The sequence below is a fragment of the Papio anubis genome, chromosome X (assembly GCF_008728515.1).
Source record: "Papio anubis isolate 15944 chromosome X, Panubis1.0, whole genome shotgun sequence".
Taxonomy (NCBI): Eukaryota; Metazoa; Chordata; class Mammalia; order Primates; family Cercopithecidae; genus Papio; species Papio anubis.
Genome location: NC_044996.1, coordinates 101,184,406 through 101,200,479, shown reverse-complemented (window position 1 = coordinate 101,200,479; position 16,074 = coordinate 101,184,406). Strand labels below are relative to the sequence as shown.

General features: G+C 38.8%; 1 protein-coding gene across 2 annotated transcripts in view; it reads right to left on the bottom strand.

Annotated features, from left to right (window-relative positions):
- Window positions 1-16,074, bottom strand: part of EFHC2 (EF-hand domain containing 2) — a 196,014-nt gene that overhangs the window by 86,789 nt on the left and 93,151 nt on the right. For both annotated transcript variants that reach the window (XR_004180866.1, XM_009197435.3), the window contains exons 6-9: window positions 14,769-14,882; window positions 14,240-14,378; window positions 8,050-8,218; window positions 1,234-1,376 (exon numbers count right to left, since the gene is read on the bottom strand). Coding sequence is in view for 1 of the 2 variants with exons in the window: in XM_009197435.3 (XP_009195699.2) it covers window positions 1,234-1,376; window positions 8,050-8,218; window positions 14,240-14,378; window positions 14,769-14,882 (565 nt within the window). In the remaining variant the exon portion in view is untranslated. The remainder of the gene's footprint in view (window positions 1-1,233; window positions 1,377-8,049; window positions 8,219-14,239; window positions 14,379-14,768; window positions 14,883-16,074) is intronic.

Sequence of the window (16,074 nt, the reverse complement as noted above, 5' to 3'; positions counted from 1 at the left end):
TTTCCCTCACCAGCATTCCCCCTATTAAATCTCTTGCACATTTAATCCTGTCTTGGTAGTTGCTTCTCGGAGGAGCTGGACTAACACAAAATCTAACCTCATAAAGTCCTTGTAAGGATAATAGTAAGTTCTCAATCATGGCCACTCTGATTACTAGTAAGCTTGCTGCTGACTACCATCACTCCTTTCTGTTTCACACATGCTGCAACTTGTTTGGCCACATCTCCCCCATTCTAAGCGTATAGAGTTGATTTTTGACCTGTAAGAGCATGACTTATATTCATCCCTATGCAATTTTATATTTTAAGATTTGATCCATTATTCAAATCACTGTGGAGCCTTAGTTATACAAGTTATTCATTACTCATCGGTGTGCTAAGTAGCTCATATCAGCTCATAGGAGCTGAGAGTCGAATTTTCAGAGATTTTGCAAGCCAGTTTTTAAACTCTTGGCTGCTTGAAATTGGCCATGGTTGGGGTATTCACACCATGGAAACTGGCAAACAGTACAAATCAGGGCTTTTAAAATCTTTTCAAAGAGCCACTTAACCAGCACATCACTGATTATTCTTCCCAAATGCATGTCTTCAGCACAGATAAAAGTTCTAAACGTGTTGAGACAAAGAACAGGATCCTACAGTGCCATGATTGGGTAAGTCAATGGCTCTCCTCAGCAGTGACGGTGGTACCAGCATATTGCAGAGAGGCATTCTATGGGTCTGAGTGCGGGAACCTTGGCAACAACCTCAACAGACAGAAGGACCAGATAAAGATGGACCCTGACGATTGAATTTGTGTATCTGGGATTCTTGTCTTACAGCCAAACAAAAATTTTGTAAGTAGGACTATCAAGAATACAGACTTCCTCTTGGCTTGCTGGCTACAAGTAAAACTAGTGGTACCCAGACCATGAATTTGAAGCCCTTGGGTTCCATAGAGGTGCCTCAGAAGTCACAGTGGAAGTGGGGATAGTGGCAAAAAGGAAGTAACTCCAGGTCCCCTGGCCCTAAGCCAACCAAAACTGTTTCACTTCTATCATTTTAAATGTTTAGGTTCCCATTTAAGAGATTTGTAAAAAGAACTCTATTGTTCGGGTTTTGTTTTGTTTTTTTTTAATAAAGCCTCTATTGTAGATAATCTAGGCTACAAAACCAGATCATGTTCCCTAATTTTCAACATGAAGAGACACTTAAAACATTCTCAAGAAAATACTGTGAGAAGGATATCTCTTACCTGAATTCCTCTCTATAGGTTCAAACACTGAAATGGTGTCATCACTGAGATAATATGAAATAACAAACATCCTGTCCAAGTCAACACATTTGTCTGTGACTAGTTTTGCAAAAAAACGGAGTATATTGCTTTTGAAGCCATAGCTAAATGGAACAGAAATGAGAGTTACAGCATTATACAGGTAATCTTCCACATATTATGTTTTTAAAAGTCTGCAAAAGGTATAATATGGCTTTAATATAGTAGGCATAAACTGTCCAAAGTGAAAGAGTTCAACCGTCTTCTAATTAAGGTTCTAAATCTAAATGCAGAGGAATTTTCTCAGTATATTAAGATATCTCTGATTCTTCACATGTCCTGGGTAACACATTGGGAAAATGAACCCAAAACAAACGTCATAAACACACTGCTCAAACCAGCTGCGCTAACTGGCTGTTCTCTAATGACGAGGCTAGTCACCAATCACAATAATCATGCTGGAAAGAAGAGCAAGCACCTAGCCCTACTGCGTGGGCAATCCTGGGCTCTGCCAGTATCTAAGGCTACCTCCCCCATTCATCACCCACTGTCTCATGCCCTTTGCTTTTCTGTTTTCCAGCCCACATCCTCCCCTCTCTGACTCACTCCTCCAGCTCCCCAGCATCCCCCCAACTTTCCTCAAGAGACAAATTAACTTTTCCTTTTCAAATGCTGTAACACATAGGATGGACCCACCTTTTTTTTTTTTTTTAATAGCGCTTATCACTCACATTGTAAGCCATTACAAGTCTGTTTTCCAAGGACAAAGACTGTCTTATTAACCATTATCTAATATAATACTTTTTACATTATAAGTATTCAATAAATGTTTATGGAAAATTGTTATGAGATCTGTATTGATTGGAATTTGCACTCAGAATTTTATGCATAGATAAAGATAGGATGAAATTACAGAATTAAAAGTTACCAAAGTTGATTGCCTGGTCACTGAAGAAACTGATTTCTGATCTGTCAGCAGAAGCATGTCTGCGGATATCAGCTAGTGAAAGGTGGACTTTGTAACAAACAGTAAACCCTTGGAGAGGTCTTTGATAACTAAAATCATTACCCCAGGGAGATACACAGGATAATAAACCATGTCCTCTGTCACAACTCTACGCAGAGAAGTCTTCCTTTGCAGGGTCTCCTAGGCTGAAAATCATTCTTTCCTTGTGTCCACAGTGATTAGAAAAATAAAACAAGTATTTCTGACTTGCAGAGGCAAAAAGTGCTTTTCTCTGCCCGTTTCTCGGGCTGTACAAGAATGATGGCTGAGAAAGGATGGCACCAAGATTCCTAGGCTTGAGGCCCCATGTGAGATGATATGCAGCAGTTTGGAAAGCTCACCCCAAAACAGCCTGAGCAAAGCAGCCAGATCTGCATGGCTGTTTTCTCAGTACCCAGTTCCCAGGCTTCAGACAGACCTCATATAGTGCGTGGGGCGCGGGGAGAAGCTATGCCTTGTCAACCACCTTCGCTGGTACATAATTGGGTTTGTAAGTAACAAATAGATTTGGTAGCCCCTCTCACACAAAAAAGCCATAACATTTCAGATACCCAAAATATCACTGAAACAGGATAGGTCTAACTTCAGGAAAAGGAATATTACTGTAAATTTAACTTCTTATAATTTATAAGTGTATATGTTAAGTGTGGGTTCTTCACACGTTCAATATGCCTTTTTTTTTTTTTTTTTTTTTTACCTAAATCTAGTGTTCTGGAGATCTCATCAATCGAGAATATAATCTACTCAATAAAATTTTCAGACTAGCAGTTCACAAAGTTTATTGTATATAAAAATCACCTGGGGAGCTTGTTAAATATACAGAATCCAGAGTCCCATCCCCAGAGATACGGGGGGATTCAGTAGCTAGCTCACATCTCCAGAAACCTGCATTATTAATAAGCACCCCAGAAGATTCTGATAAGGTGGTCCCCTGGGCATACTTTGAGAAGCACTGCAAGTGTCTTCAGATATTTCCCTAATAACTACTTCTCAAACTTCCCAGAATATTCTTTTTTATCACAATACTCCAGCTGACCACCTACTTATACCTCCTGCATCAATTGTAAGGTCACACCCAATTTAGCTCTATATAGACTTGTACTCTTGGATGGTTGTTTTAAAAATGTGTTTGTTCCCGTTGTCCCCAAACAAATTATAAATTCCTAGGTCCAGAAGCCATGGCTTAACTTTTTCTACGTACAGCTCGGAGTTATCTAAAATCATTATGTCAAATTCTTCTCCCATTTTCTCTCGAATCCATTTCCATTAGGTTTGCTCTACCTAAACTGCTCTTGTAGAGGTCAACAATGATCTCCACAATGCCAATTCCAATGCTTAATTTTTTGTGCCTATCTAACTTAACCAATCAGCAGCAACCGGCACAAATGATCACTCCTTCAGTGTTACTCTTGCTTTACTGGCTTCCGGGATCCAGCATTCTCTTGGTTTTGCTCCTACCTCCTTGTTTGCTCCTTTTTAGTCTCCTTTGTTGGTTCCTCCTTTTTTCCCCAAGTTCCTAATTGGGGATATTTCAGAGTTTATTCCTTGGTCATGCTCCGCTCTATGTATATTCACTCCCTTGGTGATCTCATCCAATCTCAAGGCTTTAATACCATTTGGTATCATGGCTTTAAATACCATCTACATGCTGATGGTATCCATGTCCACCTATCTTCTGAACCCTATACTCACACATGTATTCAATTGCCTACTTGGTATTGCCACTTGATATCTAATAGACATCCCAAACTTAACTCATTCTAAAACTGAACTTCTACTCTTGTCCCTAAACCTATCCCATCTCCAGTCCTTCTCATCTCAGTGGATGGCAACTCCACCCTTCTAGTTGCTCAAGCCCAAATTTTGAGTCATCTTAACTCCTCACTTCTTTCATACTTCATAACCAGTTTGTCAGGGAATCCCACTGGCCCTACCCTCAAAATATTTCCAGGATCCACTATTTAATTTCATCACTTCCACTGCACTCACCCAGATCTGAGCCACCAAAACTTTTTTCTTGGATTACTGCAGTAGCTTCTTACCCGGTCTTAATTTCCACCATTGCCATCTATAGTCTGCTCTCAACATTACACTGGAATGATTCTTTTAAAAAGAAAATCAGCTCAAGTCACTTCTCTGCTCAAATTTTCTAATGGCCCCCTTATCACTCAAAGTCAAAGCGTCCTTAAACAGTCCGTAAAGCCCTGTGTACCCAGTTCCCCATACACTCTCATCTCCTCTCCATGTGCTCTGCTCTTTACTCATCTACTCCATCCATGTCGGCCTCCCGGATGCTCCTTGAATATCCCAAGCACACTTCTTGCTCAGGGCCTTTACACCGACTGTTCCTTTTGCCTGGAGCACATTTCCTCTCCTCAGTAAAGTCCCTCAAGACCACACTATTTAAAATTGCAACCAAGAACGTTCCTCAGCCCCATACTCCCAATCTGCCTTTATTCTTTCCACAGCAACTTAATACCTTCTTTATTTTTTTATGGTACTTAACATCTTGTAAATATTTCGTAATTTACTTATGTATTAATTGATGGTCCACCTCCCAGAACTAGAATATAAGTTCCACGATGGCAGGCCTTGGTGTCTATTTTGTTCGCTGATGTATCCCAAACACTCAGAACATTGCTTGGCACACAGCAGGGATTCAAGAAATAGTTGTTCACTAAGATAATGAATGGCTCATCCAGGGCTATACACCTACTAAAAACCTCAAATATAGCTACAGCTATAGAATCTTATGGTTGGAAGACACACGAAGGCTTATTTTTATTAATGGGGAAACATTTTTAAAAGAAGGAAAAAAATGACTGGTGGGGAAAGCAGATGGACAATATCTGTAACAAGACAGAGATGAAGATTAAACCACGAATTTTTGGATGCTATATGGCTATGACTGGCACAAATCTGGGATAATAACCCTCCCAGTGAGAAGTCATCTGTCTCTTCTATCCATGATTAAGAACTGGATGAGTGAACATTTATTCTATTTGCTCACTTCTTCATCCATTCCTTCTCTTCTTAGACAAACTATTGATCCCCAAATATATAGCCAGCACCAGCTCTTATGGAAGCAATAAAGCTGGCCCCTGCCCTCAAGGAGCTCTTGGTCTAAAAGGAGCCCACAAATTACATAAACAAGTCCTTAACATGCACTGTTATATGTATAGATTCTGTCGAAAGACAGGTAAATTCCAGAAGTCAGATTTCCCTGGGTTCAGTTCCTAGTTCAACTAAAAATTAGCTGTGTGACCTTGAGGAAGTTGCATGGCCTCTCTGAGCCTCAGTTTTCTCATGTAAAAAATGGGTACAATAACATTATCTACTTTCCAAAGATTTGATGATTAAATTAGATTAAGTATTGTAACATAGCACATAGTAACCACTAATGGCTTATTATGAGTAATCAGCAATAGTAATAACATTATTATTAGAGATATAATCAACAGAGTACTGTGGGCACACAAAGAACAGAGTAACTAATTCAGCCTGGTGCAGCAAGAAAGATATTATCCTGGCTCTCCCTCCTCAGACTAGACAATCTGCCCAGCAGGCTACCACAGTGATATCTACCCAGATAATAAAGAAGATCTTTATATCCATCAAAAGCTCATATGCTTTAATCTGAAACTATTCCCTCCAATGACTCATAGATCAGCGTTAACCTCACAACAATAGCACCAAGTACATTTTTAATAGCAATATATATATAATCAAAGTGTCATGTACAATTTCATGTCTCAATTCACAGTTTACTTGTATTTTAAAAAACTATTCTTTGTATGCTTTGTGAAATCATCTTCCTTAGGTTCTTACAGTTTTAAAACCTTGGGTTATTCAAACTCATGTATAAGTCTCCAGCTGAATGTGCTAGTTACTATGGAAACACGGTCCCTGTGTGAGAAGAGCTTGAGGAAAGTGTATTCCTGGCACAGATTGAGCAGTGGACAGAAAGAACAAAATGAGAGACATTTGTGCCTACACTACCACCCTTCAGCCATGACAACATGACAAGAACATAGAATACCATCTACAGTCAGTGTTCTGTGGGCAAGTTGACCCAGTGTAGACAGAAAGAGGGACTAAATCAACTACTCACAAAGAACGGTTTTCCCCTGGGTTCCAGAAGCAACACCCTGGATAATATTTCATCTTGTTTACTTATAAGAAAAATTCCCTCTCCTTTTACAATAGAGACATTCTTTCTGCCCACCTCCTTCGGGTGGCTGTCCTTAAAAACAGAAGTTAGTCATCAAAAGTCCTACCCTGGAACCTCACCTAAACACTGTTCTCGATAAGGGAGGACAGAGTATGAGCTGGCAACCCTCTTATGTGATAAAAATCAGTGGTTCTCAAACACTGGTGTGTCTCAGAATCCCCTGGAAGACTTGAGAAAACTCAGAATGTTGAGCCCCTTCCCCAGAGCTTCTATCTCAGTCGATCTGGGTGGGGGGAGGCACAATAATTAGCATTTCTAAAAAGTACAGGGACCATTCCTGAGAAGCATCAAATCTAAAACTTAAAAATAGAACCCTAAAGTCTTTAAAAATAAAAGATTATTTCTAGAAAGACGAAGGACATCATGTCATAGCAAAGGCAGACTTTTAGACATTCTATATAATTCTTAATTGATTTTTACCACTTTTACAACTATAACACAACTACTGTTCTCTCTCCTTCGAATGTTCTACAACAACACCTGACCCCAATCAATTTTATGAAATTCAGGATGTCTTTTTCTTCTCCTTCTCCTAGACTTACCACATTCCCTTTATCAATGTTTCTCCCCCAGGATCTCCTGATCCATTATTTGCCTCACACAGGACTGCAACCCTTAGCCCACATCCTATTCAAGCACCTACAATGTTTCCCCACCACTTTTCCCCTGACTTCTTTCTCCAGGGCTTGCTCTCCCTGCAGAAGCAAAAGGTAGCCAAGGGCAGTGTCTACATTCTATCTGCATGATTTACGGGCAGGTTTTTCTCCATGTCTATTAGGAATACTTCTGGAAGTCCATCATTTAAAATTATATTCAGCCAAGTGAGAAATCTATGGTTACTGAACTCAACCAACCTCTCAAGTGAAAACAACAACATTAATCACCAAGTAACATTTTTAAAAACACGTATAAATCCTTGAAATCTCTATAGCAGGGGTTGGCAAACCACAGTCAGTGAGCCAAATCCACCAGGCCACCTGTTTTTATATGACTTTTGAGATAAGAATGGTTTTTACATTTTGAAATGGTTGGCAAAATCAAAATAAGAGTAATATTTTGTGATATGTAAAAATTATATCAAACTTGAATGTCAGTGTCCATAAAAAAAGTCTTATTGGAACACAGTCACACAACCATTTACATTCTGTCTGTGGTTGCTTTCACGCTACAAAGGCAGATCTGAGTGGTTGTGACAGACACCGTATGGCCCACAAAACCAAAAATATTTCCTATCTGACCCTTTAAGAAAGAGCTTGCTAACTCCTACTCTACATCTTTCCCATCTTCGGGAGACAGACATATAGATAGATATGGAAAGGCAACATAGATTGGAGATAATATTACTTTAGGGGCCTCCAGATGATACTTACTAAAATAAGCACTCAAGTAAGAACCTGTTAATACGTGCATGTTAATCAACCTCATTAAAAGCCTATAATAATGTCTCCCCGGACTTGCAATTAGATGAGCTGCGTGACATCTGTTTTGTCATGAGAACTATGTTATAAACCCCAAACACATCTGGGAAAGATCAGACTAAAATCATGGTTCCCTCAAGCACCTGTCTTTTTCCATAAACTTCTTGAAGTTCCTCCGATGAGGTGTGGGCTTGAGGCCTATGCAGGTACGGAGAGAATCCTCTTCAGAACCAAAACCGTTGTAAGGTGGAAATTTCCTTTCTATTTTTGGAGGAGGAGAAGGAGGCTTGCATGAAACTGAGGTAAAGTTCTCTAGAACAAAACAAAGGCAAACAAAACATCAATATTTTTTTTGCCCTGATTATGGCTGTTTTGAAAGGTTTGTTATGTTTTCAAGATCAACATGGAGATCTTTGTAGACTATTTTAAACTCTTTCAAACAAAACACAGCAAAATCCTGTGAGAGTACGTTTCAATCATGTTTACAAAAACCATGGAACTCAATAATCACCATTGGTTCAAAAGTTAAAAAAAAAAAAAAAAGAATCTATGTCAAATAAGTAAACGTTTATATTTTGTCATCACATTCCCATTTCTGAATATTTTTTGTTCTCCTCTGATTTTTCCAATAATATGAAAATTCATACTTGAAACTTTATGCCACTCATTCCATATTTTAACCTGTAATTTAGCCCTCTCCTATCTCAGTCAACACTCACTAATAAAATTCTTTTCCAAACAGGACTTATTCCTCACTATTCACCTTTATCCTTCCCCATCCACCATCTCCTCCTACTGCACCCTCTATTTGAGTACCCTCCATTGCCTCCAAATCAACTCCAGGTCATAGTATTTCCCTATGAAGTTCAAAAACAAACACCAAAATAAAACTTTCCTCTCACCAGCCACAGCCCCAGGTAGCTTTTGTTAAGCCCAAGAAAAGACTACAATTGCACTCAAATGCAATGAAGTGAACAAACAAAACAGAAAGAGAAAAAACTTTTAAAATAGCCAACTGCCTACTCTCTCCAAGGGAGTGCTATGCGGTAAATACTGTTGATTTTATTTATATACTTATCATCTGTGAGGAAAGAGAGATGGAGAGAGAGCTGGTAAGATATTTGTAATAGCCTAGGAGCTTTCAGGTACTCATTTGTGAGGCTGTACAATCTCAGAAGCAACCGTGCTCTCCAGAGCAAGGAACATATTGACCCGATCTATCCAAGTCACTGTGTTTGTCTCCAACATAAATGGCAAAAAAGATGCCAGATCTTTCCTAAAACGAAACAAAACAAACTCCCACAGAATCTATTTTCTACTTCTTCTCTAAGCTTCAGTATGACATAGGTGTTTTCAATCATGAATGAAAGGAGTTCTACATAAGCAAATATTTCCTTTTCCACTGTCGAAGTTCTCATAGAGGAAGAGTACAAATTTTAGTGTACACCTCTAGAAGAGAAAATGGAGATCAATTTTTCATCCAAGACAACCTAACTCTTAATATTAAGGTGGTTTTTTTGTTTTTGTTTTGTGTTTTAACTGATGATCAAAAGGCTAAGAGCTTGAGGCCATTTCTAACTCTTGTTGAAAACATTTTCAGCTTTCATATTTCCTTAGACTTCCTAGCAGCCTTTGTGTGAAATTTCCCCAAACACAATCCCCAAAAGAGTATTGTTACATCCTAACAGAGACTGCTTACAGCAGACATGTTTATAAAGGTGACTCAGTGAAAGGGGGGAGCCAGTCTGCCTGTACAGAAGTGACTTGTGAGCTTCAACTATTACTATTTTTGTGGTGATTAAAGAAAAGTCTTGGAAATAAAGAGGAGAGTTCAAATCTTGGAATTGGGCAGAATTGCAGTAGATTCTATCATTGCTAACCATTACATCTAACGCACCACTGTTTGGTCTTTCATTTCAGGAAGAGCATCATAACCATGGCAGGAGAGCTCTATGTGATTACTAAAAAATCTGGGCCTGAGCAGTTTCTTACAACAGGAGACATATACATACAACTCTACGTACCAATCTAAGCAGTCTAACCAAAAGAGGACACATATTGAATCTCAAAGTAATTAGGACTGCATTCTACACTTCCCCCCAGAATTACAGGGCTTATAACACACTGTTGTTTTCTCAACCATATAATTTTTGCAACAGATTTAAGTAACAAAAGAACCAATTTAGAGCTTTCCTCTGCACCCACAGTGCCATCTAGTGTATAAAAGCTGAGAACTTTTCCACTCCATCATGCCTGACTTTTATACCACCACATACATCTTTTTGGAAACTCTGGCTCAAGATCCAACTTTAAATTCCATTTCTCTGGGTAATTTGCATACATTCACAAAGCTCTGAACTCACAGCTGAATGACAAGTTTCTTCACTTTGGTTTTCCATCATCCCAGCATCCCGCATGTTTTAGGTGTTCAAAAATATTCATTGAATAAATGAAAAAGTATACATTTTTGTACAAAGCATCTTCCCCAATGTCTTAAGTTGGCATTCTGCTAGATCCTGAGACAGATATATCTTTTAATTATCTGATTTCTCTAATTCCAAGTGACTTGTCAAAACATATATATATATATATATATATCTCGAATGTCCATCCATGGTTGACGAGATTCCAACAAATTGGCAGAGAGATGATACATACTACAAAGGAGTCTTAATGTTTCTTCGTGGTGATTTTCTATTCCCCATCTCAGTGGGAAAGACTACTGGGAAAAGCCTTCAATTTCATTGCTTATGTTCTAGTAGCCTAGAGATGAATACAGGTTTTGGGAGGCTAGAAGCTTAAATAATTTGGGCGAAGCTCTTCTAGACGAAGAATGTCAAACTACTAAGACAAAATTAGGCCAGGGCCTTGGATTGGGACCCCTGGAAAGGAAGACCTCTAAAGATTATGATTCATTAGCTTCAAGGTAAATCCACTTGCACTTGTATTCAATACCCACATCAAATGATTTCAATGAAACCTAAAGTCGTGAATCACATCATGTTAGAGCTATAAAATCTTTAAGAATCCTCCCATCTCAACCATCTTCATTTTATATGGGAAGCAAAAAAAACAAAATTGTTAGGTCCATCAGGACCATGTGATGAGACCAGAAGCCAATTCTATCCTATTGATGCAATTTTAAGTGTCCAGTTCCCTCAAATAATCATTAAACACTCATCTTAAATGTTCTGCTGTTCCTAAAAATTCAGAGATGGCCAGAAATGACTCCACAAAATTAAAGGTCTTTAAGATTTTTGTTCAATCTAAGTATAGCCTAATAAGTGTTCAAAAGCAATGAGAATGAACAGTCTTGTTACTAGTTTCATTGTCCCAGCCACTAAGAAAAAATAAGAAAGTCCACTGATAGACAAATAACAACCTAAAGCAGAAATTCCTACGTATGAACAGTTTACATTTGATCCCTGTCCTTTTAGTGAAAGAAACACCTGCTGGAACCCCTAGAGCCTTTTTCAACCTTCATGCTATAGGAAAGATCAACAGACCTCCATCTGCCGGTCGGTGTTCATTCACATAAAATAATGAGGGAGTGACATGCTACAGCCCAGCAGGCAAGCCAGGGCCAGAGGGATGGCCAAACTGCCTGATGGAGGGGGTCACACTGCACTATTAAAGAGAAGAAATCTATGGAATCACCTTCTCCTTAGAATCCTTAAAAGTATGAAGGAATCATCTTAAGAGATTGAGTTTTACACAGGAGCTCAAATGTCTCTTGGAATTCTAGCAAGCCCTCCACTTCTACATAAATAGAAAGGTTATCCATGTACCTTTCTTGGGACTGTGGCCAACTCCTTGTCTTTGTCTGCCATTTTTTCTCCCCCCAAAATATGTTGGGGTATCATCACACAGGAGAAGGTACTAAAGCACCAAGGCTGCATTCTGCGTTAGAAGTCTTCCCCGACTTCCTGCTAGAGAGGCCCCTAGCTGTGTTGCTGGTACTTGTCAGATCCTTCCTGCGTGCTGCACAATGGAGACACCCAGGTTTTCTACTGAACGCAATAATTGACAAGGGAGGAAATGTGACGACGATTATTGACAGAACCACAATGATTGATGGGACTTTGTCCTGGTTTCGGTTTTAAGGATACCGAAACATAACACATGTAATTTGGTCAGTTTAAAAAATTGCTGGGACCGGATGAACTATAAATAAAATTAAAATGGCAGAAATAACTGTATCTAAGTAACATTAAGGATATTAATTTCACCTTACCAAAAAATCAGGAAAAACAAACGCAAAGATTATCAGAGAATACTGATTCATTCTCCCCTCCACCTCATCATAGATATAATTTCTAGTCTTTACTTACATTAAGTACACTGTTGTAACTCAAGAAATGTTGTGTAATAATAGTGTCTGTTAAATGGGATATTTTAACATATGTTATGAGAAATATAAAAAGTCAGTGCGACTATGAAATGCATCATAATTTTGCATTTGCATAATTTTCTGTTTAAATGCATAATGCTCATGTTATATTAGCTTTAAAGGCACAGAGTACTTTTTTTTACATAATACAATTAGTCCACAGAGTGAACAAAAGAAGTGAACAGAAAGAAATTAAGCACAAGGACTCAACTGAAATGGACCATAGGACATTTGAAGCTGGTACATTTACCCAGGATGACTCGATTTGGAGCACAACAAGGAATTCACATTGCCTCCAAAAATTTTCTAGAGAAGCCGTTAAGACCCTAACAACATACTAAGTCTCACCACTAGGACATTCATTTTCCCAAATTCAACTTTCATATTCTCACCAAGCTGACAGACAAACATCAACCAAAAGTTGGACTTTATGTTTAAGGAATCATACAATGCTTTGGAACATTTACCACGTCCTTTATATTAAGGTAATCATCAGGTGTAAGTTATGGTTTTTGGTGACTCATCTTGATATATACATTTAAATTTTCATTCTATACTAAAGACTTATGGATTCCAAACAGGCATCTACATTTATTAAAGGCCAAATTCTTTTCCCATAGTCTAAGGGCCACCAGCAGCTTCTCCAGAGCAGCTGCCACCTACACATTCCTGGCTGCTTCTTGTCCACAGTCCCCAAGGCAAATATGCCCAACTGTGTCCACTGAAGGGGACTAATTTTAGAAAATAAAATAAAAAGAGGTCACCAATTTGGCCCCAGTAGGGCCCATACATTTTGACTAATCTGGCATGCAGATGCAGTGTGACAAATTCCCCTAATGAACCTAAGAGTAAAACTGAAAGCCTTTTTTACTCTAACCCCTTTGTGTGCTTGATGTGCCTTCTCTCACAATATAGAGACTCCCAGAAGGCCAGGAATACTACACAATGCAGACAACAAGACACATAGCATGGCTTCATCTCATTCTAGAGACAAAGCACCTTGTCTTTTAAGAAGCTGCGGTTGCACTTGGCTTCCATCTCACCCCTCGGGGAAGTGTGTTCATATGAATACTCCAAGGTTCAGAGAGAAGTACAGGACTAAGTACCCCCTATCCCAACTCCAGTCCCAAACTGGGAGGTCAGCAAGTCCCATCAATTTCTAGCAGCAGCAGGTACCTGGAGACTCAGGTAGAGGGGAGTTTAACAAATGAGGGTTTATGTTTTAGGTTTCACGTCACATCCTCCACCAGCTTCCAAGACACTCGTAACACGGTGTCACACGCTGCAGGTCTCAGTTCTCCTTCCAGCCTAGAAACCTCTTATGCAATTCTGTATCTCCTAAGTCTACTACAATGACCTACATATAGTAGGTGCTCAATCAATAGCTCATTTTCATTCTGAACTGAACTAACCTTATTGGAACGGAGTTAATGTCTGAGAAGAGAGAAGCTTAAGACCTGGCTGAGCCTCACCAGGAAAGGGAGAGCAAAACTAGCAGAAGAGAATTCCCTTGATAACTCAATTAGGTATACCCATTGTGGTAAGAATTAAGTGAAAAGAAAAGCATTCATTTTCCATTTTGATTGCTCAGCCAAAACATTTACCCCATACTAGAGTGGGGCAGAGGACTATAAAGGAAAATGGAAGTCCCTGGCATCAGGCAGACAAGTTCAAATCTTGGCTCACTCTTTGCTCACTGCATAACCTTGGACAAATGAGCCCCCTTTAAGTCTCGGTTTTTTTCACCTCTAAAACGGGGATCATGAGCCTACCCATAGAGAATTGTTAGGAATATATAAGACAACGAACAGCTGGAAGATAGCAAATGCACAATAAGTGGTAGCTATTATGAGCCTAGCATTTGAAACTCCAAAGTAAAATCTTAACTGGGGAACAAAGAGTTTAATTTTAAAAATATTTTAATTGACATACGTATCACTTACCAATTCCATATTTAGACTTATAATAAGACTTCGTAAATTCATCACAGTCATAAAGGAGCACTTTTCTTCCCCACACATTGATGGTGACTCCGAGGGACAGGTCACTATCTTTGTAAAACTCTTGGTCTACTTCTCCTAGCTAATAAAGACAAAGGAACATAGCATTGGCACCATGGACCCTCCAAAGAACCAGGAACCCCTTCCCAGAGAAAAAAAGGAAATTAAAAATAAAACTTCAGTCTTTAATAACTAAATTTTAAAAATCAAATAAAAAAGCAACCAGTTGATGTTAATGTTCTAAAGTATTATTTTAGCACTGTAGTATTATACTTACAAACTGCAATGCAATACATATATTTATATAGACATTTCAGCATGCTTATTACTAATAAACAGCAGTACAATGCATATTTATGTAATCATCGATTTCATTCACAATCTCACAAGAAAAGAGTATGTAACTCGCCCCACTATTCAGGTTCCAAAGAAGTCACCCTAGAAACAGGTAATAAAATGTGAGGTTCCTTCCCTTATATCTATCCATCAGGAAGCCATCCGCTTGGTTCTTTATAAAGTCACCATACAAATTGAGAACCGCTCGATCTGTTATCTGGCCTGGTTGATAGACTCTAGGTGGGCAATTCTGGAAGACAAAATCAAAACAAGGTGTGGTAGGATTTAATCCATTCCCTTTCTTACTATAACTCCAGGGCTGGCATACAGGTGGCACTCAATGAATATTTGTTGAATGAATGAATAAAATGAATTAACTGATGTTGGCACACTGTAAATGTCAGGTATGTCACTATTATTTTATATTTAGCCTATTTTTCAAAGTCATTCTAAAAACAGGTTTTTCTGGCACCTCCTGGTTGCCTGCTATGCGTATCCCAGGGCTCACTCTGGGACAAACTGTGCCTCCCCTGCCTCCAAGCACACGCAGTAGGGCTTCTGGCAGTGGGCTCAGAGAATCTGGAAAAAGCTCCCGTGAGGACTGAATGGCCAGCAGTTATTTGCCTCGGAAATCAGTGTTATGGTAACCTTTCCATGTGCACTAAGAAGATACTTTACCCAAATAAGAAAAAATATAACAGAGCTTTTGAAAAAGCCTTTATGTTTTTAAGTGTCCTTATAGGTGTTTACAGGTCCTTCGATGGTGTTTTTTTGTTTTTTTGTTTTTTTACTATGTTACCACATTTTAAAGACAGGGAAATAAGCTCAAAGAGGTTATGCGATTTGCCCAAGGTAGCCCAACTATTAAGGGGCAGACTCACAACTCTAATCCAGGTCTGGGAAGTTTCTGCTGCCCCCAAATTACATGAGCTCTCAAATGGCCATAAATATTTATAGAAATCAATCTGACAACTCTTTTTAATATCAAATAAAATGCAAAAGTCATCACTGCCACTAGCTAGTGGCTAGTTGGTGACCAGTTGCTACACTCAGAAAAGGCACTTTGGTTTGTAAACTTGCATGTGTATGTTTGTGAGTGCATGTGTACATGCACATGTAGGTGCATGTGTATAGTGTGTGTTTGTATTCACAACCTAGACCAAACCATGGGCTCTCCTCAGTAGTCTGTAGTGCCCCGTCCAAAGCCACAAGCAATTCTTTTACTAAGGAGTCATTTAGTTTCATAAAACTGGATATGAACTCAATGATGAATAGGTGCTTTCTCTTACATTTGACTTTTTTCCTTTACTTGCCTTAACTTCAATGTTCCAACTCTAATTGATCATATTCTCTGTATTACTTTCACAGATGTATATTAATAGAGAGCACAAAATGAAAGTTTTCTAAATACCTGCACCAGTGCATGGTTATTATCATCACAT